The sequence below is a fragment of the Perca fluviatilis genome, chromosome 20, assembly GCF_010015445.1.
Source record: "Perca fluviatilis chromosome 20, GENO_Pfluv_1.0, whole genome shotgun sequence".
Taxonomy (NCBI): Eukaryota; Metazoa; Chordata; class Actinopteri; order Perciformes; family Percidae; genus Perca; species Perca fluviatilis.
Window position 1 is genome coordinate 10,250,791 of NC_053131.1, and position 23,684 is coordinate 10,274,474.

Here is a 23,684-nt window from a genome sequence, read left to right on the forward strand (position 1 = left end):
ATCCAGCAGACACAGAGCAACATTGGCATTTACCCCTGTTTAGGTCTCCACCAACTCCTGAAGGAAATATCTGGTTCTTTAGCTGCTAAATTCTCTGCCATGTGCACCAGCTAGCTGCTAAACTTATTATGGACTCCACCTGGTTTCTTGGCAAGACCCGCCCTATGAAGTAGCTCAATTGATTAGGGTTGGGACCTTGAGTAGATAAGGTTAGGATAACCGATTGGTCAGGGGATAGGACCTGAACAAATCAGGTTCCATTACCTTGCGCAAGCATGGACACTTGACCAGTCGTAGTGTGCGAATGCTGAAGGGCGGGTCTTGCCTAATTAAATTAAATTAAATTCTACTGTATTTATAGTATCAAATCATAACAAGATTTATCTGAAGACACTTTACAGATAGAGTAGGTCTAGACCATACTCTATAATTTACAAAGACCCAACAATTCCAGTAATTCTCCCAAGAGCAAGCATTCCCTCCCTTTTAGGCAGAAGCCTCGGACAGACCCAGGCTCTTGGTAGGTGGTGTCTGACAGTGCCGGCTGGGGGTGCAACCATGATTTAGGTGCCACCCTAATCCAAGGAAAACTGCGGGGCGAAAAAACATAAGGGCTCTGCGGAATAAGCTCCCCAGAGCTAAGTTAGTAAAAATCATTTCTGGGACATGGATGCAAACAGCTGGAAAGAGAGAGGAAGTCAGAGTGTCAAAGGAAGTCCCCCGGCAGTCTAAAACTATAACAGCATAATTAAGAGATGGTCCAAGGCAAATCTTATCCAGCTCTTTAAGGGTTGGTAGATGAATCTGACGACTATGAAGAGAAGCAGAAAAGAGAAGGGGTGCCGTGTCTGTAACTATACACCCTCCCCAGGCTAGAACTGCAGTGGGTTCCAAAATAACCATAGACTGTATAAAACATAATATGTAGTTATGTGTCGGCAGGTTGTGTTGGTAGCCCCAAGTGGCACTATCAATGACACATATTTACTCAAATTCCACACATACAATAATAGTAATCATGAAACAGCAACGCCAGTATTGTTTTCACCGTGTGTGTGTGTGTGTGTGTGTGTGTGTGTGTGTGTGTGTGTGTGTGTGTGTGTGTGTGTGTGTGTGTGTGTGTGTGTGTGTGTGTGTGTGTGTGTGTGTGTGTGTTTGTGTGTCATCATGGCAAAATGTGGTCCTGGAGACATGTACTGTAGCGGGACCAACCACAGAGGCGGTTTTGAGTAGTTTCCCAGGGTTTATATGTCTCCGGACGGATTTTGTCACTGCGATAGTGTTGCAACCGTGCAAGATGCAGTCACAAAACTTCACAGGTGTGTAGTTGAAATTAAAATGAAGGCCACATTCGAAAATAAGTGTGGTCCGAGCAAGGGCACCGCAGTTAGGGGGGTAAGAAGTAGGGGCACCCCTACGTTACACCCGTGGCCCGATTTGGTCAGTTATGTTTATGTGGTGCTATTTTTCAAGGAATGATATTTATCTCTGCACTTAATCTGGCTCTTAATATTTTCTGACAATCCCTCCCTTTCATGTAATTTGTTGACAATATAGTGAATATCACCAGACTCTTAAAACTTTCAGTTATGACTTTTTGTGACATTTACAGCAACAATTGTCATCAATGTCATGCTTTGGAGTTGTGAGCGACAGCTATGGCTCACCATAACCCTTTTTACAGTTTTGAATCTGAATATAGTCTGAAAACATACTGTCAAACAATCTTTTCCAACTGGTAAATGCTCAAAAATCCTTTACAGGATTTCCGAAAAGATGTCTTGTTTTCCTTCAAAGACCTCAGAGATTTTTTTCCAACAGGTTGTCAGCAAATGTTATTAAGCTTAAAAGGGTTGTATGTCATGTAATGTCACATAACCCTTCATTTGATGACAGAGGCATGAATCTTACAGCTCTGCTCTCTGCTGCAGGACTTCTGTAAACTCTGCATTGTGTCTCCCAGGTGAAGGAACCTGGACCTGCAAGCATGTGGTTATGAGGCAACTGGAATGTGCAGCAGACTCAGCGTGGCATCTGGCCAAATAGTGTCAAACAGAGAATCCGTTCAGCACATAGAGGAACAATAACCCCAAATCCTGCTTGTGAGAATCAAACACCTTTTTTTGAGTCAAAGTCAAACACACTCCTTTGAGCTAAGAGCTGGATGTTAAGTCAAGTCACTGGTTAAGGTGTGTCTGGAATGTCCTCTGTGTAACATTAACTATAAATCAAACATTAATTACGTAAAATAAAGATGATGGTGTTTTGGCATGCCAGGATATGAAGGGCTCTGACGCAAGCCAGCTCACGTGGGGCGGCCGGTTGCCCTGGTCACACACACTTTAAACGCAAACACTCGCCAGCCTCTGTTTTCTTGGTCCACAGACTTATTGTTCGCTGGGTGTGTGTTTGCGTGTCCACGTCTACAGCTGGTTACACAGAGCAGGTCGCCGCTCAATCTAATCTATCATGCTATATGACACTGAAATGGAGACAGGATTCCCTGTGGGATGACTTTTATTACCCAAAAGTACAAATTTGCCTGTCAAAAACATTATTTTATGTTCAAAATGATTATTTGAATAGTAAAGATGGTTACAAAATCCAAAATGTTCACACATTCCCTGTGATAATAACTAGTAACATTTGTTTTTCTTTGTAGGAAATTGTTTTTTAAGTGAAGGCATTACAATTTTCAAAATGAGGACACATTATTTTCAGTGAAACTCAACTTTTCAAAGTGCTGCAGCTGAAAGGAAAGTAGATTTTGCCTATAAAAACACACGTCCTTTTCTGTTGTCCTCAAATGTTGAGGATGAGATTGCGATTGTCCACATACAGTAGTGACATTAAATTGCCTTTATAATAAAGGCTGAAACCGGAAAACAGGATGTTCCAGAGTCAGGAGAAGGGGAAGCACTGTGGTACTTTTTCTCTTGCTGTTCGCCTTAAGATTTCTCAACCAGTGGCCTCTTCAATAAAAAGTGACATGGTGACACCGTGCTTTATGGTTGTTGACCTATTTTACAGGTGCTACATAATGTGTGTAACGAGTGTAATGTACATGCTGAAGATCTTGGCCTGTTTTCATTCCATGTGCCACAAACAAGACGTTAAAAAAGACTCCACCGTGGCCGGGTTAGCTCAGCTGGTAGAGCAGGCGCACACCTATAGAAGTTTACTCCTCGACGCAGCAGCCATGGGTTCGACTCCAACCTGCGGCCCTTTGCTGCATGCCATTCCCCCTCTCTCTTCCCTTTCATGTCTTTATCTGAACTATAGAAATAAAGGTCTAAATACCCAAAAATAATCTTAAAAAAAAAGACTTCACTCAAAATCCCACAATTAGTGGTGATCTTTCCGAAAATGTCACTTCAAGACTAATACACACATTTTATTTTCCATTAGCGCTCTCTACTGTTCTTTCTTTCAATAATCACACAAACTTCACATAGTCAAATGACACCTACTTTTAATCACTAAACTTTCAACATTAATACATTAAATACATTTAAAAAAAAATTAAAGTGCTTTTATCAAAAGCGTACAGCTAAGGTTTGATACTGCTGTATTGTACAGTAACACGATATCCTATATAGTTAAATTAGGGTAAGGGGAAAACTTTGAACTCAATTCTCAGGGAATTAAAGGAAAAGTTAAGTGGTACAGTAGATTTCTCTTTTTGTCAACAAGCCTGATATTGCTGATTCCTCAGTGTCATAGAGCTCAATTAATTGTAGTCCAAAAACTATTCAAACATATTAGTTCATATCACAATGTTGCACAGGCTGACATGTTCCTTCATTACAAAGAACATGGGCACCGTAGTTTTTCCCACATACAGTAACAACAGGTGGTCCTATTGCCATAAACACTCACTAACAGATTAAATGTGAATTAATCCGCATCTATAAATAGTCCCCACAAACACACTATTACTCCTGTTTAAAGCGGCTATAACTGATCTTTTACCCTAGAGAATTATCACCTCAATCTGTGGTTCTCCTCGGCTTTATGGAGATTTCTAGTGACTTTCAGCTAATTTTTCAGCTGTCCGGTCTGTAAATGTCACTATTTTGGTTCACTCTCACCGCTCTCCTATCATTTTTCGGTCGCAGCGAGCAGCAGTTTTCAGTGAAAAAGCTGTATAAACCCAGTGTACACTATCTACTCAGCATTAAACAGCAGACAGACACATTAGAGACCGGCTGGTGAATGCAAGGGCGTTGGACTGGGGTGGAGAAGGGAACTGAGTACCCAGGGCCCTCATGTGAGGAGGGCCCAAACAGATGCTAGAATGAATAGCTGTGGATGCGGGGAGGGGCCCATAGAAAATGCCTTTCTACAGGGCCCAGAATTTTGTGCTACGCCCCTGGGTTAACGTATAGTGGAGCATTTAGCAGCTAAAGAGACAGATATATCCCTCACGAGTTAGTGTAATAGAGACCAAAAACAGAGCTAAAAGACAATATTGGACTTCTGTTCACAACTGTGTGTAAACAAGTGCGCCGTATTAATTTAAAAGGTGATATGTCAGTGTTGTGTTCACAACTTGTTTCTGGTGCCCCCAAGTGGCACAAAATTCTGTTGACGCATGTTGAAGTAAGTTTGCTGAAAACTACAGTGCCCAGCTGGAAGCAGGAAATTATAGATTCTTAAAAAAAGGAAACTATCTATTCAACTGTATTTATGACTCTCTTTTTTAAAGATTTACTTTTTAAGTAGAAACCAATGGGATTTGAGACAGGACAGGAAAGTATCTATAAATAGTTAGATAGTTTTTATGAGTTTGTTGACAATAAGAAAAATATAGAATATCGCCAGCCTTATCTTTTAAGATGGGTCTTAAAGTGAGGGTTCGGAGTAATTTCACCCTAGGGTCCTTTGCACCACGACCTCGAGCCAAACACCCCCCCAGAAGCTTTTTTCACCTGGGTCGAACATTGGGAGAGTTAGCGTTATCAGCTGAATAGCTTAGTGCAGGCGCTAATGGATCCAAGAGTGTATCTTGTACATTACCCCACTAATAATGCCCGAAATGATACCAAACTTCTACACTAGTACAAATAGGTTATGCACTCATAAAACGATGGATTGGAAAGTTTGTAAGTGCACCAGAAGTTTATTTAAATAACACTGGCCTGCTGGCTTCTGCTCTCTGCTGCTACTGCTACCGGCAGTAAGACGAGTGCTTAGGGACATCTACAAATTACAACACCGAAAAGAGATACAACAAAAATATTTATTAATTTAATGATTAAATAAGGTAATGTATCCAAACTTACCTCAATTATAACTTGTCTCCTGCTAGTTGTACTACAGGACTTTTAAAAAATTATTTAAATTAATAAATATTTTTGTTGATCTCTTTTCGGTGTTGTAATTTGTAGACGTCCCTAAGCACTCGTCTTACTGCCGGTAGCAGTAGCAGCAGAGAGCAGAAGCCAACAGGCCAGTGTTATTTAAATAAACTCCTGGTTAACTTACAAACTTTCCAATCCTTCGTTTTAGGAGTACATAACCTATTTGTACTAGTGTAGACGTTTGGTATGATTTTGGGCATTATTAGTGGGGTAATGTAGAAGATACACTCTTGGATCCATTAGCGCCTGCACTAATCTATTCAGCTGATAACGCTACTCTACGCTAACGAAAAAAGCTTCTGGGGGGGTGTTTGGCTCGAGGTCGCGGTGCAAACGACCCTTGGGTGAAATTACTCCGAACCATCACTTTAATAACAGACTGATAACATAACGTTTTCAATACAATAACTTTGGCTTTATGGTGACTTTCTCTGCTTGTAAACTTTCTATCCAACTGAAACAGAGTGACAAGGTTTTCACTAAAAATGCATTTCAGTTACAAAATACAGCATTATATACAGCTAAATGCCATGCAGCAGACTAAGGTTAGGCACATGCTCTACAGTTTTTTTTAAGAAGAAAATAATAAATTTTGTCTACACAAAAAAAAAAAAACACATTTCCAGCAATTACACTTTGTTCGAAATCCCTCTCTACAACTTAGCACCTGAACAGTGGAAATCTGGTCTCTCAGGGCATTCAGAGCACGATCAGTACTTTACAGTCCGATCCGTCAGGGTTGACTCAGCTATCGTACAAGACTGTGGCCGGGCGACTGGAAAAGCAAGCAGGCACAGCTGGACGTGCAGCACGAGAGCATCGTGTCTGTGGTGCGTAAAGAAGACGTTAGGAGAAGAGGTTTAAGCAGCGCTCAGCCGGTACCATGATGTCACCACTTTCTCTGGGTGAGCCATCGTATCCTTCCACTGCTCCACTGCTTCTGGGACAGGGCTGTCGAATCCCAGCTCAACCTGCCAGAAACATTGGAAAGGCAATGATTCCTCAGCTTGTTGCATTTCACCTCCAATTATCTCCAAATCTTCCGATCTCAGTATCAAAAGAAAAAATAGCACAATCCTCCTCTTAGAAAAAGTTGAATTCGGAAGCAATAAAACACTCAATCCACTCAGGTGTTTTTCTCAAGGCCTTACTTTGTCTGTTTTTGACCAGTAGCTTAGTGGGTAGCTAATGTCAGCAAACTTCAGATATTTTACTTCAGTTATTTTTGTATAACTACAACTACAGTCAGTTTAATGACTTTATGATCATTTCTACTTGTGCTGTTACACTATGTTTAAAGGGGCTGTACTTGACAGTCAGAACATTAATATAGCAGCAAACAAATATTTGCTTTGTAAAGATACAGTGGAGTAATGGCGTCCTCAGCAGAGAATGAAGTCCTTCCTTGTTTTGATAGCCGGTCAGGCCACACGTGCATGTGAGTGCCTGTGCATTCGTATCAGACGCCGAGGGGCGTAACAAAGCATTGTAATTTGATGAGATGGGGAATGGTCTGTGAGAGCCGTGTGAATGCAAACCCAGACCACTTCTTTTTTTTCTCAGGATTTTAAGTACAGAACCTTTAAGCATATCACTGAAAGTGGCTGGTGGAGAACAGTCTTTTCATTTTTTTTTATGTATGTAAGTACACAAGGAACCATGACAAATTTAATCTGAATCACAGATAAATCTTTAAATTGTTTCATCACAAAAGAAAATCAAGGCAAACAGTGTGCCAATATCCTGTAATTACTTAGCCTGGTCCTACCAGACTCTGGTACATTTCATTTGTACAGAGAGTCTGGCCACTCTCCATTGACAAGCGTTAACTTCCTTGAAGTACTCTGTTGAAGTTTAAAACTATTGGATCTGCCCAGAGCCACTCTGGATCTGCCATAACCAATCGCTAACGTTTGGTCGTGACGTACAGTATGTCATGCGCAACAAGAGGGGAGGACTATCGGCTTATATTTAGCATTAGCATCGCTAGCGTTAGCCAACTCCTTCACCGCTAACGGAGCGAGCTGTAAAATCTAACTTTTCCCGAAACCCGTGGGGAGGAGGGCCACAACATCATGGCCACCAACACAACTCAGCAAAGATTGTTCTTGCTCGGGCTTTAACTTCTGGATATTCGGCAGCGTTGCCACAACGAACCGAATGGCTTCGCTCGCATCTTTCTAGCGCACGTCCTCAACGCCATCGTTCTCAGCCACTCCCTCTGTTCGCTGATTGGACTGCCAAATATTTGGCGGGAGAAAACCCAAGAATATACCGCAAACCCAGACGGAGTACTGAAGAGAAATGAAAATTGAGCAGAAGTACGTAGGAGGGCGGAGCCAGGCCAGTAATTACTTACCTCTTGTGGCAACAGTGGCCCCTGTTATGTAGAGTTATGCATCTCTCTTTAAGGCTGATCATTTTACTTTTGTCAACACATTAATTAATATTAATGATGCTGCCAATACTTTGTGCAGTTATTGAAAACCTTAAAATCCTTCAATTTTATTGCCAGGAAGTTTATTAGTTTGCTTCAGAAGTACTTTATCAATTCTGAGAAGGAAAAGCCTCTGAAACAGTTTAAGATAATGAGATACTTTTGGGTGCGTTAGCAGCTCTTTATAGTGGAATAAAAAATGGCAAATGAAGAATTAATTTACCAAAGAAATATTTACCAGTTAGATAAATGAGTAAAAAATCTTAAATGGCAGATGTATAAGCGGATTTATTTATTTTACATTTAAATTTACACTCTTAAATGAACACGCCGACTTATTGTGAATTTAGCTTATTCACCGTAACCCCCAGAGTAAGAAAAGTCGATACATACCCTTCTCATCTCTGTGCGTGCTGTAAAGCTGTCTGACGGCTCCAGCATTAGCTTAGCCCAGCACAGATCCTGCAGGTGACTGGTTCCAACTAGCCTACTGCTCCCAATTGTGACAAAAGTGACAAAATAACGCCAACATGTTCTTATTTAGATGTTGTGATTTGTAGAGTCACAGCGTGTACAAAAAACAACGTAACATGAGACACAGCCATCTTTTATATGTAAACAAACCGGGAACTATATTCTCAGACAGGCTTGCTGCGAGCATATCACTCCGCCCAAGTACTATATTCTTCCGCCTGAGAATATAGTTCCCGGTTTGTTTACGGTTAGAAGATGGCTGTGTCTCATGTTACGTTGTTTCTTGTACACACTGTGACTCTACAAATCACAACATGTAAATAGGAACATGTTGGCGTTATTTTGTCACTTATTCGGAGCAGTAGGATTACTGGAACCATTCACCTGCCTGTTCTGTTATGGGCTGATGCCGCTGGAGCCGTCAGACAGCTTTACAGCACGCACGGACACGAGAAGGGTATGTATCGACTTGTCTAACTCTGGGGGTTATGGTGAATAAGCTAAATTTCCAATAAGTCGGCGTGTTCCTTTAAGCCAACATGGATGCAAAGTCCTTAAAGTGCTTGGAAACTCAAATGGAAATTTGAACTTCTACACTGCCATGACAACTTGGAAACCATCATATCAGCTCACTATCAGTGAGGCATACACTGGGAAATATTACATACAACAATCAATAATAAATATTAGTAACAAAAAAATAACAACAGCTCTAGGACATAATAGCTAAAAGAAAAGTGAGAGTTATTTCTTTATGAAAAACCTGATGTCACAACTCACCTGTCCGAGGGACTGTTTCCTCCCGACCGAGCTCCGGCTGTACAGTTTGACTGACAGCGAGCAGGCGTGGTCAAACGCAGCCAGGAGGAAGTGAAACGTCTCCGTCCACCTACACTGACCCCCCGACGCCTTCAGGACACGAGTCTTCTTCTTCATCACCACCTGTCCCAACTGGTGCATCTCCACTTTGACAAAAAACGCTTCAGAAGTGGAAACAACAATATGGTCACTCACATGAGTCACACGGGATTGCGGTTACTCATCATTCCACTGGAGATTTAAGACCATTTCCAGTGACAGTACCTTGGGTGAGTGGTGAGGAGGATGCTGGGAGGTTTTGGGCGGCGAGGACCTGGAGCTGGATGCGTCCATTGACTGGCTGAAAGCAGGTGGCGAGATGCAGCTCGGCGTGGCACACCTGAAAGATAAATGCTCAATTATATTTTATTATAGATTATTTTTGGGGGCTTTTTTCCCTTTATTTCAAAGTGGATAGACATGAAAGGGGGGGAGAGAGATGGGGGATGACACGCAGCAAAGGGCAGCAGGTTGGATTCGAACCTTGCGCCACTGCAGGACTCTTAAACACTCAATTATATCTTAATAATTATAGGCATTTAATAGGGACATTTAGAGTGTGTTTAAACTAAGACACTTTTAACTTTTCATATTACAAAATAAAAACACACTCCCAAAAAATGCTTTGTGTTCTTTGTGGGAAAATAACAAAATATAAATATTATGGATGTTTGTTGCAGTCCTGGGTTTGCAAAACAGATTATAAAGTGTGCTCCCAAAAGTAACCTGCACTACCCAGTTACCTAGAAATGAACGTAGAGCATGTTTTTCGTAACTTATCTCAGACCCCAAGCATAAACTAAACATCGACTGATTGTACAAGGAAACTATAAGGAAAGATATGAACATATGTGTTATTTATTAAGTGTATTTTCCATTGGCACACAAGCAGGGCCATGTTCTCTGCAGTTTTTGTTTTAATAAACAGACTTCCAAGTGACCACTGAGCACTAAAGACATCACCAGCATCAAATAGTCATGTAGTCTACCAACATGCATCATCCATTATCAAGTTTGTGTCAGCTACAGCCTTTCAGAGTTTGACCTTTTGTCGCAGTTCTCTCCCAATAATCAGTGTAAACTGTCAGGACAGCTGTTTGGTGTCCGTTGGAGCTTCACTGTAAGAGTTTGTGACTTTAAAGCTACAAAAGTTCAACCTTTAATTATTGGCCAAAAAGATGTAGTTTAAAAAAAAAAAAAAAGCCCAGAAGAATGTACAAAGTGCATCAAAAGTTCAAATTTTGGTATTAAACCAGCAGTTTGAGGGGTCTAATATATTTTGACCTTTAAATACAGCACTCCATCAGGAGAGTTATTGTGTTTTCTCAACACCAGAACAAAGTGTGTTCCTCCATGTGTCTGAGATATTAAATTTGTCTTTCAAAGGTCGATAAATACACTGTACAGTAATTTCTTACGATAGCAATGGTTCCATTCATGAAAATCTAAATTGTCTGGTGAATTTAAAAACTTCGCCATGACTCAATTGCTTTAGTGTTGCTCATAGACATTATACAGAGCAGACCCCTTCTGACGTTGTCTTTAGCCAATCGCCGCAGCATTGAGGATTTTGATCATGGTCCCCAGAGGAAGAATCCTAATGGCTTTGGTGTTCCCCTGACTTTCCTCTTAACGCCACCAGAAGTTTGACATCTGTGGCTTTCAGTGAACTATGTCAACGAAAATGGGATGGGTTACCATGAAATTTGGCAGAGACATTCATGTTCCCCTCAGGATGAATTGTAATAACTTTGGTAATCACCTGATATTTCCTCTAGCGCGATCATCAGGTGAACAAATACCTGTCAAACAGTATACAGTACCTGCTAAACATGATTGATTTTATTAATGGATATAGAAAACAAAAAGCAATCCAGGGAATAACATGTAAGCATTTATTTCCAATTCTTTCCCCAAACTGACATTTGCATTTAGTTCAAAGCACTACTGTGACTAATGGTGGGTGTCCATATACGCATTGTTTTCACGGATGGGATCGCCGCGCTTCCCAGCATTGCACGCTAGTGGGCTTGCCACCAGTTTCTCTTCACTGACAAGCAAAAAAAACAGTCTATACCGTCCTACAACCATGATGGCTGCAGCTGATTGGACGAACGCGTCACGTGGATCTGTCTGCTCCCGAATTTCAAAACCGACCATAATGGCGGCTCTTTCGGAATACGACCTTATATTTAGTTATAAATAGTTCACGGAAACGTGTTTCTGAAAACATCTTAAGCGAGAAATAGGCCATGCAGATGCTGAATCTGTCTTCATTTCAGATGGACAAAGGTCAGTTTAAAAGATTTTCGTGAGATTTTGAGAGGCGGCGAGTCGAGCCGGCCGGTCCTTATTTGCATAAAGTTGGCTGGATTCAACTTTATGCAAATGAGGATCGGGCGACTCAACGCTACCAGAATGCATTGCACGGCTGCTCCCATAGAAATGAATGGGAAGCGGGGAAATGACGCTGACAATGGACACACACCATTAGTACAGCCTCACAGAACCGCTAGCGTCTTGTTGTACGATTCGGACTTCCAGTTCCTCCGCTTCTTTTTTAAAATGCTGCTGATATATTTCTTGTAGGGTACTTCCACTAGTTTAGCTGTCTTAGCTCTTAAGGAGCTGATTTGTGCCTTTTGTGTCCACGAGATGGGTAAAATCACTCACTGAATCTAATCGACCCTCTGAGAACCTAATGACGATCCACTGTCTGATCCACTAAGTGCAGAAACAGTTCACATTTTACTGTCACTGGCCAGACATGCATCCATTTATCAACAAAACCACTCTCTGCTGTTGAAATGGTTTGAGGTTTGAATCACTTTCCATGTCTTACATTTCCAGAATCTGCACTCTGGTTTCTTCTCTCCAATAAAAGCCTGTTTCCAAATTCCCCTCGATAATGAATCCCCTTTCTCTTTTTCCTGTGATTATGCAACAAAATAAAGTGTGCCTCAGCGTGGATGTTACCCTATTAGGGCCAAGAGTACAGTACATGCCAGTGAGCTACAATGCATCACAGGGACAGTTTTATGAGACACACGCAGTGCGTTGTTTTTACTGTGCACGTACAAAGGGGTGATAAAAGACAGCAGCCAACAGAGGAAATGGTGAAGAATAAGTAATAAAAAGTCTGGGATATTCCCACGCTGAAACAGCTGGACAGCAGGTAAGACCCTATCAGCTAACCCTGCTGACTGTGGTGATCCTCTGACTTTGCCTCTAGTGCCACCATTAGAGTTGACATGTGGGGATTTTGGTAAAATATCTCAACAATTATTCAATGGGTTGTCATGAAATTTTGTACAGACGTTCATGTCCCACTCAGGATGAACTGTAATAACTTTGCTTATCATCTGACTTTCACCTAGCTCCATCACTATGTCAACATTTTTGTTTGTCCCTTACTTTGTTTTATGACCAAATACCTGCAAAACTAATGACATTCCCATCAGCCTCAGCTGCACTTTGTGATTTGTGCTAATTAGCATATTTTAGCATATTAGCATATCTACTACGCTAAACTCGAATGGCGAACATGGTACATCGAACATCAACGTGTTATGTGCGCATTTGTGTAAAGGCTAAAAAAATGCTCTAGTTTGAGATAATAATGATTTAATTCCTGGTAATCTTGTAAATGTTCTCAAACAGTGTTACTATTTGAAGAACCAGTGACAGACAATATAAACCGGACACCAGCCTTAAGACCAACAACAGACTTTAGTGCCACAGGCCTGACTCATAACATGTCAAGTGCAGTGGTGGAAGAAGTAGTCAGATCCTTAAGTAAAAATACTAATACCACACTGTAAAAATAGTCTGTTTCAAGTAAAAGTCTTGAATTGAAAGTGTTATTTAAGTAAAAGTATGTAAGTATCATCAGAAAAAAATTTACTTAAAGTATTAAAAGTAAGTACTTAATGCAGAAAAATCCTCACATTTTACAAACTGGAAACAAGTATTGAAAAAGAGCCTCAAAAGTGTCACAAAAAAGTGTTCTGTGTTTAATCGGCTTATCATTTCAGCTTGGGTAGTTTAATTTATAATAAAACATTACATGTGTTTTGTGTGCAAACATCCTAATTTGTAAAGTAACTAAAGCTGTCAGATGAATGTAGTGGAGTAAAAAGTACAATATTTCTCTCAGAGATGTAGCGGAGTAGAAGTAGAAAGTGGCATGAAAAGACAAGACTCTTAAGTACAGTACTTGAGTAAATGTACTCAGTTACATTCCATTACTGGTCAAGTGTCAACACTCACAGAGGATTTGGACGGGAAGTTGAGCTCCAGCCAGTGCTCTGTCTCCTGAGGACCGAGCTGCCGTAGGGACAGGACGCACTCCGCCATCGTACGTTTCTTTGGGATGTGCGTCTGCAGGCGCAGTACCAAAGCACTGCAGCGCAACTGCTGGAGACGCAGCGCAAACACAAAGGTCTCCATGAAGGATACATCCTGAAGAGCAGACGAAGCACACGGTAAAATCAGGTGGTGTTTTTTTTTCTCATTCAGGAAAATTAAATCTATCTAATGCAAAGTATATGTAACTGGAATAACAACCCTGCAAAGAAAAGGTGTGGCTATTCAGAATGTATCTGTATACAAGGGTCAAATTGTGAGAAGTCAAATGTTACAAAACTGTCTTTTCATAGATCTTCTCCTAAAATGTAGCAGAGTAAAATCCGAGCTACGACTCAATTTGTTACCATAAAAATAAAACCTCAGGTTTTAGACAGCGGCCTTCAGCATTACCTGACAGCAATCCTTAATCGAGCTCTTGAACTGTATCGGTTTGGGGATGGTGATGATCCCTTTAAATCCAACCTTTTGTTGTTCCACTCCATCCGGACCAACGTTGAGGTCTGAACACTGATAACGAATGAGGGAAAATAACATTATACTCGAGGCAGGACAACTATTTATAGGCTACAATGCTCTTAAGCAAACAGGTTTGGGACAAACTGCTCTACTTAGATAGCCTGGGAAAACCCTGACGAACTTCCGGCAAATTTGAGATTTGTCTGGCCAAGAGACCATTCAAGCCCATTTACAATTTTTCCAAATCAAGGGACCAATCACAACCGTTGAGGCGGGCTTTACACGATGACGACAGCTTTTTGTTTACATTCAAAATGACAGCCACCAAAGCGCAGCAACCCGTTGATGCCGCTGTCGCTGCTACGGCACCCGGATCGTTGGTCTGATTGGTTGAAGGACTATCCAATTGCGCCCAGAGGCATTTGAGCGGCGTCCGTTGGTGACGCCCCTTTGGAAATGGACTGTGAATGAACCTTGGCCAGACCCTTCTCAGTTACAACTGCGAAGGCTCTGGTGTCAACCAGGCTACTACTTAGCAAAAAAAGGACATAAAAACAAGAGAATCAACGTCTGATACATCAACACTGTGCGTTAAGGTCACATGGCATGAACATTTCACTTTATGAGGTTTTTTAACATTAATATGCGTTCCCCCAGCCTGCCTATGGTCCCCCAGTGGCTAGAAATGGTGATAGGTGTAAACCGAGCCCTGGCTATCCTGCTCTGCCTTTGAGAAAATGAAAGCTCAGATGGGCCGATCTGGAATCTTCTCCTTATGAGGTCATAAGGAGCAAGGTTACCTCCCCTTTCTCTGCTTTGCCCGCCCAGAGAATTTGGCCCACCCATGAGAGAGAGACATCATGGCTTTCAAACGATCAAAAGTGGCAGTTGGTCAAGGCCACACCCCCACCCTCCACCTTGGCACAAATGGCACATCCTAAGGAAAGCTCATTGTGGGACTGGCTCTAGTGGCTGTAATTCTGCACCAAGGCTGAATTTTGGGAAAGAGACTTCAGATACAGTATTAGGGGACCACTAAGGCCTATATAAAAGAGACTTCAGATACAGTATTAGGGGACCACTAAGGTCTATATAAAAGAGACTTCAGATACAGTATTAGGGGACCACTAAGGTCTATATAAAAGAGACTTCAGATACAGTATTAGGGGACCACTAAGGCCTATATAAAAGAGACTTCAGATACAGTATTAGGGGACCACTAAGGTCTATATAAAAGAGACTTCAGATACAGTATTAGGGGACCACTGATGCCTATATAAAAGAGACTTCAGATACAGTATTAGGGGACCACTGAGGCCTATATAAAAGCATCCAAAGAGCACCATCTCATGGGACCTTTAATGTTTGAAGTCCTCTTGAAACCATGTATTTATTTAAGCATGATTTGTTTCATTTATGCCCCAGGAAAGACTCAATTCTGGACATAATGTCACACAAGGGTATTTGTGCGACCCCAGTGGCCTACTTGTTCACCCAAATGCCCCAATGGATAGTTCAAGTGCCGCACTGATGTGAACTTGAAACAAAAATGAACCCTAAACAAAACAAAAACCCTAATCTTGGGTGGGAAAGAGGTGCCCCATTTTCATTTTTGGTCCTGTTCATTGAGGAATAAGTTGCATACCTCTGCAATAAAGTCTTTATGAATAAAATAAAAAAGATTGAATGCATACACACACTGTCACTGTAGGTGTTGCCTTTCGCGTGAATGCACAGATACACTTATCACTGTGTTTCAGCATCAATGAGGACAGTTCTGCCTCTTCAAAAAACTACTTTTTCCTCCTGAGTGTCTGAGCCAAAGTTAATAGAGCACTGAGAGAGCTAACAGAGACCTGTGTTTTGGACACACAGAGGGTCTATTGAGAAATGCTGCAGAAGAGCACAATGGAGCTTTTTGAGTTCTCAACCCCCCCTCCCCTTTCCTCACAGTATGTAACCTTACCTGAACCACAGTGATCCACACCTGCTCCAGAGCCTCCTGGTAGTTCACTCGGACGCACACCTTCCCCAACTCGCGCTCATCCCCAGACAGGGTGATGGAGTCTTTATCAGCAGGAACAAATTATTGGATGTGATTGGTTGTATTGTTATAATGTAGATATGAGCTTAAAGTGTAGCTATATTATTAAGTCTTTGATGAGTGTTAAAAGCTGATATAAATGGAAATGTATACGCTTTTGCAACAAATATAATCTATAATTTCAGCTTTCTGGATTTTCTCATTTATGTCAGTTCTTGTTTGCAAATACAAATAAAGTTTAGATGCGTTACAAAGTTCAACAAGTTCTCGATATGTATGCTCTTTTGGGCAAGAATCTGACCTTTTCTCCTCTTGTCATCACCTTTTTTGTCAATTTCATTAATTCTTTATTTCGAGCTCTATTAAAGCAAACTTTCTATAAAACTGCTCAAGCAGGATAGCTATACAGAGCGCCATGTGGTTCTGCTTATGAATACATGACAAGCAGCGTTATTGTTAATTGTTGCATAGTATATGAAGTAAAATAGGTGGTAATTTGTCATGGCAGTGAAGGACTTACAGAAATGTTGTAACATAGTTTGCAACTGAAAGAATTACATGCAAATGATATGTCTCTTATTATAAGAAAGGTGCATCTCTTCTTGGAAAAATACAGTCTTTACGTAAGAAGGCTTATCTCTGAAGCTCAATGGCGGACCTGAGTGAAAACATTTGCAGGTGATTACTGTGTCTGCCCTTTCATGACTGCACAATGCAGAGCGATCTTAATCAGACTTAATAGAAAGTCTGAAAGGTAAAGTGTTTGTAGACGGAGACAAATCTGTAAGTTACCCAGGCTGCTTTCAATGGAGCCAATCATGGAGGACGTGCTGCTGGGGACGCTGGAGACAGAGTCGAAGCGCTGCAGGTGGACCCAAACACAGACATGGAGATAGTCGGGATGGCATGAAACCCAAAATCATTTTACAACAGTCTACAGCCACACGAGCAGCTTTGTGAGGCTGTACTCAGGTAGCTAAATGAGTGAATGCTAATGATGTTTAGCTAATGTTTACTATGTATATCTTAGTTTAGCATGCTAACAATTGCTAATTCACACTAAACACAAAGTTTTTCAGGTGTGTAGTTATCAACCAAAGTATTGGACAACATGAAATTTAAGCTGGATGAGAAGTCAAAGATATAACAATTCATCCTCTGGGGACCATGAATGTCTGTACCAAATTTAACGCAAATCCATCCAATAGTTGAAGAGGCATTTCACTCAAAACCACAAATGTCAACCGCCTTGTGGCGCAAGAGGAAAAGTCAGTGGGTCACCAAAGTCTTTGGGATTCGTCCTCTGGGGACAATGAATGTCTTTACCAGATGTGATGCCAATCCGTCCAATAGTTGTTGAGGTATTTCTGTTACTTTCTGTTTCTGTATTACTGGTTCCTTGTTTCTTTACCTGTACGTTTTATTTCACATCTTCATTCTGGAATCCCGGGTTTATTTGTTTACTGTTTGATCTATTGCCGAGGTGCTGTGTCTTTCATGCTATCATTACTTACTACTGTTTGCTTAACATTTGAGCTAATTGAACTGTAATTACACACCCACTGCATGTTGCTCTGGAAATTAAGGACATCAACAGAAGTGAAAGGAGAATGGAAATGTATCCGTGTTGGTTCACAATAAGCAATACAGTGAGTGTGTTGCTTAAGCGTTGCTCTGACGTTTTACAAAGTGTGCACCCTCAATAAAATATTGTAATGTTTGTCTAGGTATTGGGCGAGACGTTAGGTTGATTGTTTGGAACACAGCCTGAACCAGTAACAAGGCGCTGTTGACAGGCATACTACACCACATCCTTTATAGAACAAAGAAATACACCTTAACACACAGATCATTTTACTTTTTGTAATACGGATTAAAAAGCACTTTGTCTAAGACAATCACCAGCTGAATCATATGTAGCAAACAGATATACATTCGGGGACAGCCACTAAACTGAAATTAATCTCTAGTGAACTTATCATCACTTTCAAATTTCAAATACCTTTCAAATCAATTTTAGAGTGACTCACAAGAGCCATCATTTACTTTTTTGTAATAAATACAGGATCTCTTTTGGGTTTTTTTTACTTTATGTTTGACTTTTTAAAGACTTAAAGAAGTTATCTAAAGGGCCAATTAAATATTTAAATGGCAAGCACATCTGTCCAAAGGTAACAGAATACACTACCAGCAACTCTAAAGCTCACTAATTAACATGTTTTATTTAGTTTGTTTAATCCTTACAAAAAAATATAAAGTGTAAACAAAGTGTCAACATTTGTATTAAGTATTGGTGGCGACTTCAGGAATTTGTTGCACAAGTAACAGTGCAAAACATCAACAAACCTGATATAGGCTAGCTGTTTCCCCCTGTTTTCAGTCCTTGTGCTAAGCTAAGCTAAGCTAAGCTAACTGGCTGCAGCTTCATATTTGGCGACCAGAGTTTTGGCTAGAAATTGAATGAGCGTACTTCGTTTCTGGACTTACTTAATGTTTTTTTTCATTTATGTATTCCCCTATTTTTTTCCCATGCAACATTTACAAATTTTCTATCACTGCTTTATGTAGCATTCCCCCCATACTTTTAAAATGTGTTATTTTTATCAAAAGTGACACAATTGCTTAAATGTTTTTGGTTTTTTAGTAAAGATGATAAATGAATGTCAAGTATTTTTTTCAATTTCAAAACTTCTAAATATAGTTGATCTAAAAAGAGTCATTGAAAATTAGTTTCGTTTTCAAGTCTTGGAGATGAAATGACCCCTGTGACTTTCTCCTTTAAATCTAAATAGCAGCTTGTGAGGCTGGTTTGCAATGTTCCACTATGCTGCTGAGAACAGTGGAAACTATAAAACTATATTTAGTCTTGGTTGACATAGGGTGAGAAACGCTGTGTGAATACAGATTAGATAAAGCACAGTCCCACCTGCATGTGAGGCCCGGAGAGATCCAACATGGAGCTGCTCAGTCGCTGCTCGCCGCCCGGCTTCAGAGGCCAACCTGGAAGCAAAACATGAATCCACATTCAGCTGGTTTCATTACGTTTGTCTGTACTGTAGGTCTCCGTCATTAATTCAGGGATACAATGTCTTATTCCTATATTTAAAAGACTTTTTATTCTGTTTTTTGTTGTTTATTTTATAAATCAAGAATAGGAATGTTGGATAGGTGTCTATCTATAAATACTGTAAGTATATAATGGTGACTATGCATATGGTTATCCAGGCACAAACTTAATCATTTCATATCTAGCATCTCAAACATATAGCCTACAAGTTCATGCTACAGTAAACTCTTTAAAACATGAAAAGAAAGTTAGCAAAATTGTGGCATACAATCGCAAATTTTATCAACATGTTAAATATTTGTCACGATTTTGGTCAAATATGTTTCTCTTATTATAATACACTATTTCATTCAGATGAAATAACTAAACAATGTAATGTTCTGCTCACATTTTTTTGCATTTTAAAACCATTTTGATTCACAACTTCAAGAGAAGCATGGATGGAGTTTTTTTTTTTTTTGATGTGTCTGCTACCTGGACTTTGGGGACCGGAGTCTCTGTTCTTCTGTGTGTCTCGGCGGGGGGATCCGGGGTAGATGCACTCAGTCCACTGGCCCTGATGGAAGCTGGACTCTGGGTTGTAGGTGAAGTGACTGGAGCCCAGCAGCTCTGCTTTCCTCTCTGCGTACGTGCACCGGGCTGAACCTGCAGACAAGAAAGCAGGGCTGCAGGTCTACATGCTTCCACAATGTATTATTTTCAGTCAGTCAACTCAAAAGACTGCAGTTATTGATTTAGAATCAGGATATCCTGGTACGTGCGGAAATATCAGATCATACCTCAGTGACCTCTGAGCTGATTTGAATGAAACTTAGACACATGAGGCTTTATGGCAGCTGGCTCTGTGGAGCGGGTGGAGTAAAATGTGTCAGTCACCCTAACCTTAACCTAAGGTTGTGGCAATGTGTTATTCCACCCTAGTTTAACCTTGTCTTAGTGCTCCATCCTTCAGAATGGGGGTTGCGTGCCGACTGACCTATTGTACAGTAGTTAAATGTCTTAATGTCAAGTTCTAAAAAAGCAAAAAATCCCTATACCCTACATTTGATGGGAAACTTACATCACTCATCCAGGTGATGAAAAGCCTCATGGGGGCACTGTTGAAGTGAAAATCGTGAGCTTAGAATTATAAGGTTCTATCTCCACTTTTGGTCGAAATTGAGTTTTTGACATAATCTGATCCATTAGGTGTTTATTAATGCCTGTGTGGTGTTATTTCTGTAAAAGAAATATTTTGTTAGTTATTTATTAATAGTAGATTATACTACATAACAGTTTTGCCAGCTGGGATGTAAAAACTATGATGCTCAATCTCTCAGAACTACCCTAAACGGAGATAGAACCTTATAATTCTAAGCTCACGAAATGTGTCACACAAACGTAATTCTGCATAATGATTCCTTTGTCTTGTCACACTAAATAAATTCAGGTAGAAAAACCCTCTAGACAGAAATTAGGCTTCAGAAAGGCTGTTTATCGCACTTAATTCAGGTAGCCAACCAATTGCAAATGAGTATCTACAGTGTCAGTTTTGCTCTAGCAATGGAGGACCAAATGTTAGCTCAGGCCTATACTGTATACTGAATGTATCTGCATTAAGTGACATGAAAGGCAGTTTGCTTTCAATTCTGCATAAGCCGACAGAGTTGTCTTAGAAACCTCTTAAAATATTTGAATAGTCTGTGATTTTTCTTCTCTAAATCCCCAGAGAAACACAGACAAAACATATAATGATAACTGCCATTTTCAGCCATTTGATTGGCCAGATATGGGCCAAGATCTCGTCTGGTTCACTGTATATGAACACTGGCCCAAAGCTGGTTTGACTGACTGCTGCCAAGCTGGCTTTCACCTTAAAGTCCTCACCCTCAAAATCCAACCAATTCTGGCAGCTACAATGTGCTTTATGGAGCAGAAAAGTTCAATGTAATTTCTGAAATCTAAAGTCTTGAGTTATACATCATGAATTATGTGGTTATCATGTGGTTAGGGACACTATGATGATGGGACTGGCATTATTTACCAACCCAACCTTTAAGTCAACACAAACACTAGGGCAGGGTTCTACAATATTGCTTATCGTGGTTCATGTACATGATGGTGAGATTCTGTGAATAGGCGAACTTTATTCCCTAAAGATATGAAAGCATCTTTTAATGCAAACTAAAGGAGGAACAGCGGGGTTTTTTTTTCTTCAGTCGGTACATACTCTGCGGCCCAGACTGTAAATTGGGATAGCGGGAGCCTCTGGGTTGGATGAAGGAGGCCTTGAAGGTGGGCAGGACAAACGGCACCTCCCTGCCATCCGGGGGCAGCTTGGACAGGAGGTAGTCTTCTGTAACCCCCGTTCTCCCTTCATCCGGCTCCCATCCTGAGGCCGCTGCCTTCTTAGGAGGCATCTTCAGTGCGATCACTTGAAAGGAGAGGAAATCACACAATAAGAAACAACACCCTCTCACTCTGAGCGGTCTGATATGCAGCGGAGCAGGGCGCCAGTTTACCTTGGGTCTCCTGCTCCTTCCCCTTCTTCCTAATGAAGTTTTTGCAGCAGTCTTTGAGGCACTCCATGGCTGCAACCGGAAATATTCCAATGATGAGAGAGAGTAGGTGGAGGTTAGAGTTGTTTACACAGTAAACAGCGATACTAGCTGGAAAAAAAAACTTTTTCTGGGGATCTAATCAGGAGTTGATAACGCTCCAAATATCAAAATGTGTCCCTAAAATGTGGCATTAATCTGTAAAATGCATTTTTTGTAATAATCCCAAACTTTCTTTCAGTGTCCCTACAATTTGGGACAAAATTAATTTGTTTTTTGTAATCCCAAATTTAGTTTTAGAGGCCCCAAATCAACTAAATGTTGCATACAACTTGTCTTATTAATCCCAATTCCTGTTGTAGTGCAGCCTGATTATCACAATTGGCATAATGCTCCAGAAATGTGTTGTCATGATCGCAAAGTTTTAAACTAGTTCCAGAAAAAAATGTTTTAACATTTAATTGTTATGATCCCACATCTTTCAGAGTAAACTGAATTCCGCCCCCCCCCCACCCCCCATATTTGGTATAGGGCACACCAAAATTTGGTCTTTGACACAATCCCAGATTTTGCTATAGCGCGCCACCATTGCAAAACTTGGTATGGATATATTTGCAGATATATTCCTCAAATGTCTATATATATACAATATTTAGGAGAGCACCTTTAAAATTTACTGTTGAAAATGTTACAGAAATCCCAAAATCATTTTAGTTCCTCACAAATGCCCCAAAATTGGCATTGAACAAACAAAATATGTTCATTATATCCCATAATTTGTTGTAGTGCCCCAACACTGGAAACAATAGGGTTTGAACTCCAAGAATATAATCTTAAAATATGTTATGTTCCAAAAATAAAACAAACAAATTTTGATATACATAAAATGCCTCCAAATCTGGTGTAGTTACCACAGTGTTTGTTGATTATTACAATCCCATTGTTACAGTCCCTTAAAATCCCAAAACTAGGCTATATAGCCAATCCTTAGCTGTAACACCCAAATTTGTCATAGTGCTCTAAAATCCTTAATTTCTGTCATGGCTGTCATGGGAGGATATTTGGGGGTTATAATAAAACGTTGTCTTTAAAAAGCTAAATTATGTTTGGGGAAGACTGACGGACTCAGCTGCAAACAAAAAGTGAAAGAAAGTATAAACGATTTAATTTCCCTACTACACCTGCTGTAGCCAACAAACGCTGCTCTGTGCTGCGGGCATATGGAGGAATTTGCGTCGCTGTGACTTTGCAATTTACACAAAATAGCAATTAATCAGCTGTTACTTCAAATGACAAAGCCAGTAAAAATGGAAACTTACCCATGCGATGTTTTCAATGGAAGGGGATAAAGTTTGTACATCCGGCGGCGCACTCCACTCTCACGGTCCGACTGGAGAGAAATGCCGGAGAGCTCAGGTTTATGGTGCACTTCGGTTACAGGTCTGTCTCTCCCTCACCCTCCTCCCTCCCTCCCTCCAGACGCTCTAATTCCCGGACTGCCACTGTGCGTAAATTTGCGCGTCCTTCCCCGAACTGCCATGATGAAAGCACCACTTTGTTTGGATTTTATTTTGTTTACTCCACCTATCATCACCGTGTGCCAGCCTTAGTCGATATCTCAACACTTTCTACATAATCTAGGTCCAGTATGTCTTCATTTACAGAGACTCACTCACAGTTGTTGTTGTTGTTGTTGTTGTTGTTGTTGTTGTTGTTGTTGTTATTGTGCGCACAAATCCCCCAAATGTGGTATGTTATCAGATATAATCCCTCATTTTGTTATAGTGTTCCACCCCAAATGCCAAAAATTGGGATGGTGTTCCAAAATGATCTAATATGGTGTAGCGGTTATCTCTGCAACCCAAACAGAAAATGCACGGTTTACTCTCAAACACACAACATTGTAACAAGCAAGTTACAATGTTACAATGTACCCCATAGTCCGGGTTAGTTGTACCATACCCTGGGGTGAACTGTAACATCATGACATTAGGATTATAAAAAAAATTAGATATTAAAACTTTCATTCAACATTTAAATGACTTTTAATATAATATGTGTGTGTATGGGTTGAGAGGCA

The 23,684-nt window shown here is 40.5% G+C and overlaps 1 protein-coding gene across 1 annotated transcript; it reads right to left on the minus strand.

Moving 5' to 3' along the window:
- Nucleotides 1–5,693: 5,693 nt before the first annotated feature.
- On the minus strand, nt 5,694–23,027 carry LOC120548808 (tandem C2 domains nuclear protein). The gene is made up of 12 exons (XM_039785295.1): nt 22,924–23,027; nt 21,569–21,637; nt 21,277–21,480; nt 19,542–19,712; nt 18,927–19,000; nt 16,793–16,862; nt 15,923–16,023; nt 13,891–14,007; nt 13,402–13,593; nt 9,358–9,472; nt 9,055–9,254; nt 5,694–6,334 (listed from the first exon to the last, which is right to left on the minus strand). Exons 1-12 carry the CDS (start codon nt 22,925–22,927, stop codon nt 6,224–6,226), a joined length of 1,428 nt encoding a protein of 475 aa, XP_039641229.1. The 5' UTR covers nt 22,928–23,027; the 3' UTR covers nt 5,694–6,223.
- Nucleotides 23,028–23,684: the final 657 nt, after the last annotated feature.

What these genes read in the sequence shown, in the direction of transcription:
- LOC120548808 (XM_039785295.1), bottom strand. An exon ending in TCTCCGGGCCTCACATGCAG is followed by an intron (nt 16,863 to 18,926) that starts GTGGGACTGTGC and finishes GTCCACCTGCAG; the next exon opens with CGCTTCGACTCTGTCTCCAG. An exon ending in CTCCATTGAAAGCAGCCTGG is followed by an intron (nt 16,024 to 16,792) that starts GTAACTTACAGA and finishes CTGCTGATAAAG; the next exon opens with ACTCCATCACCCTGTCTGGG.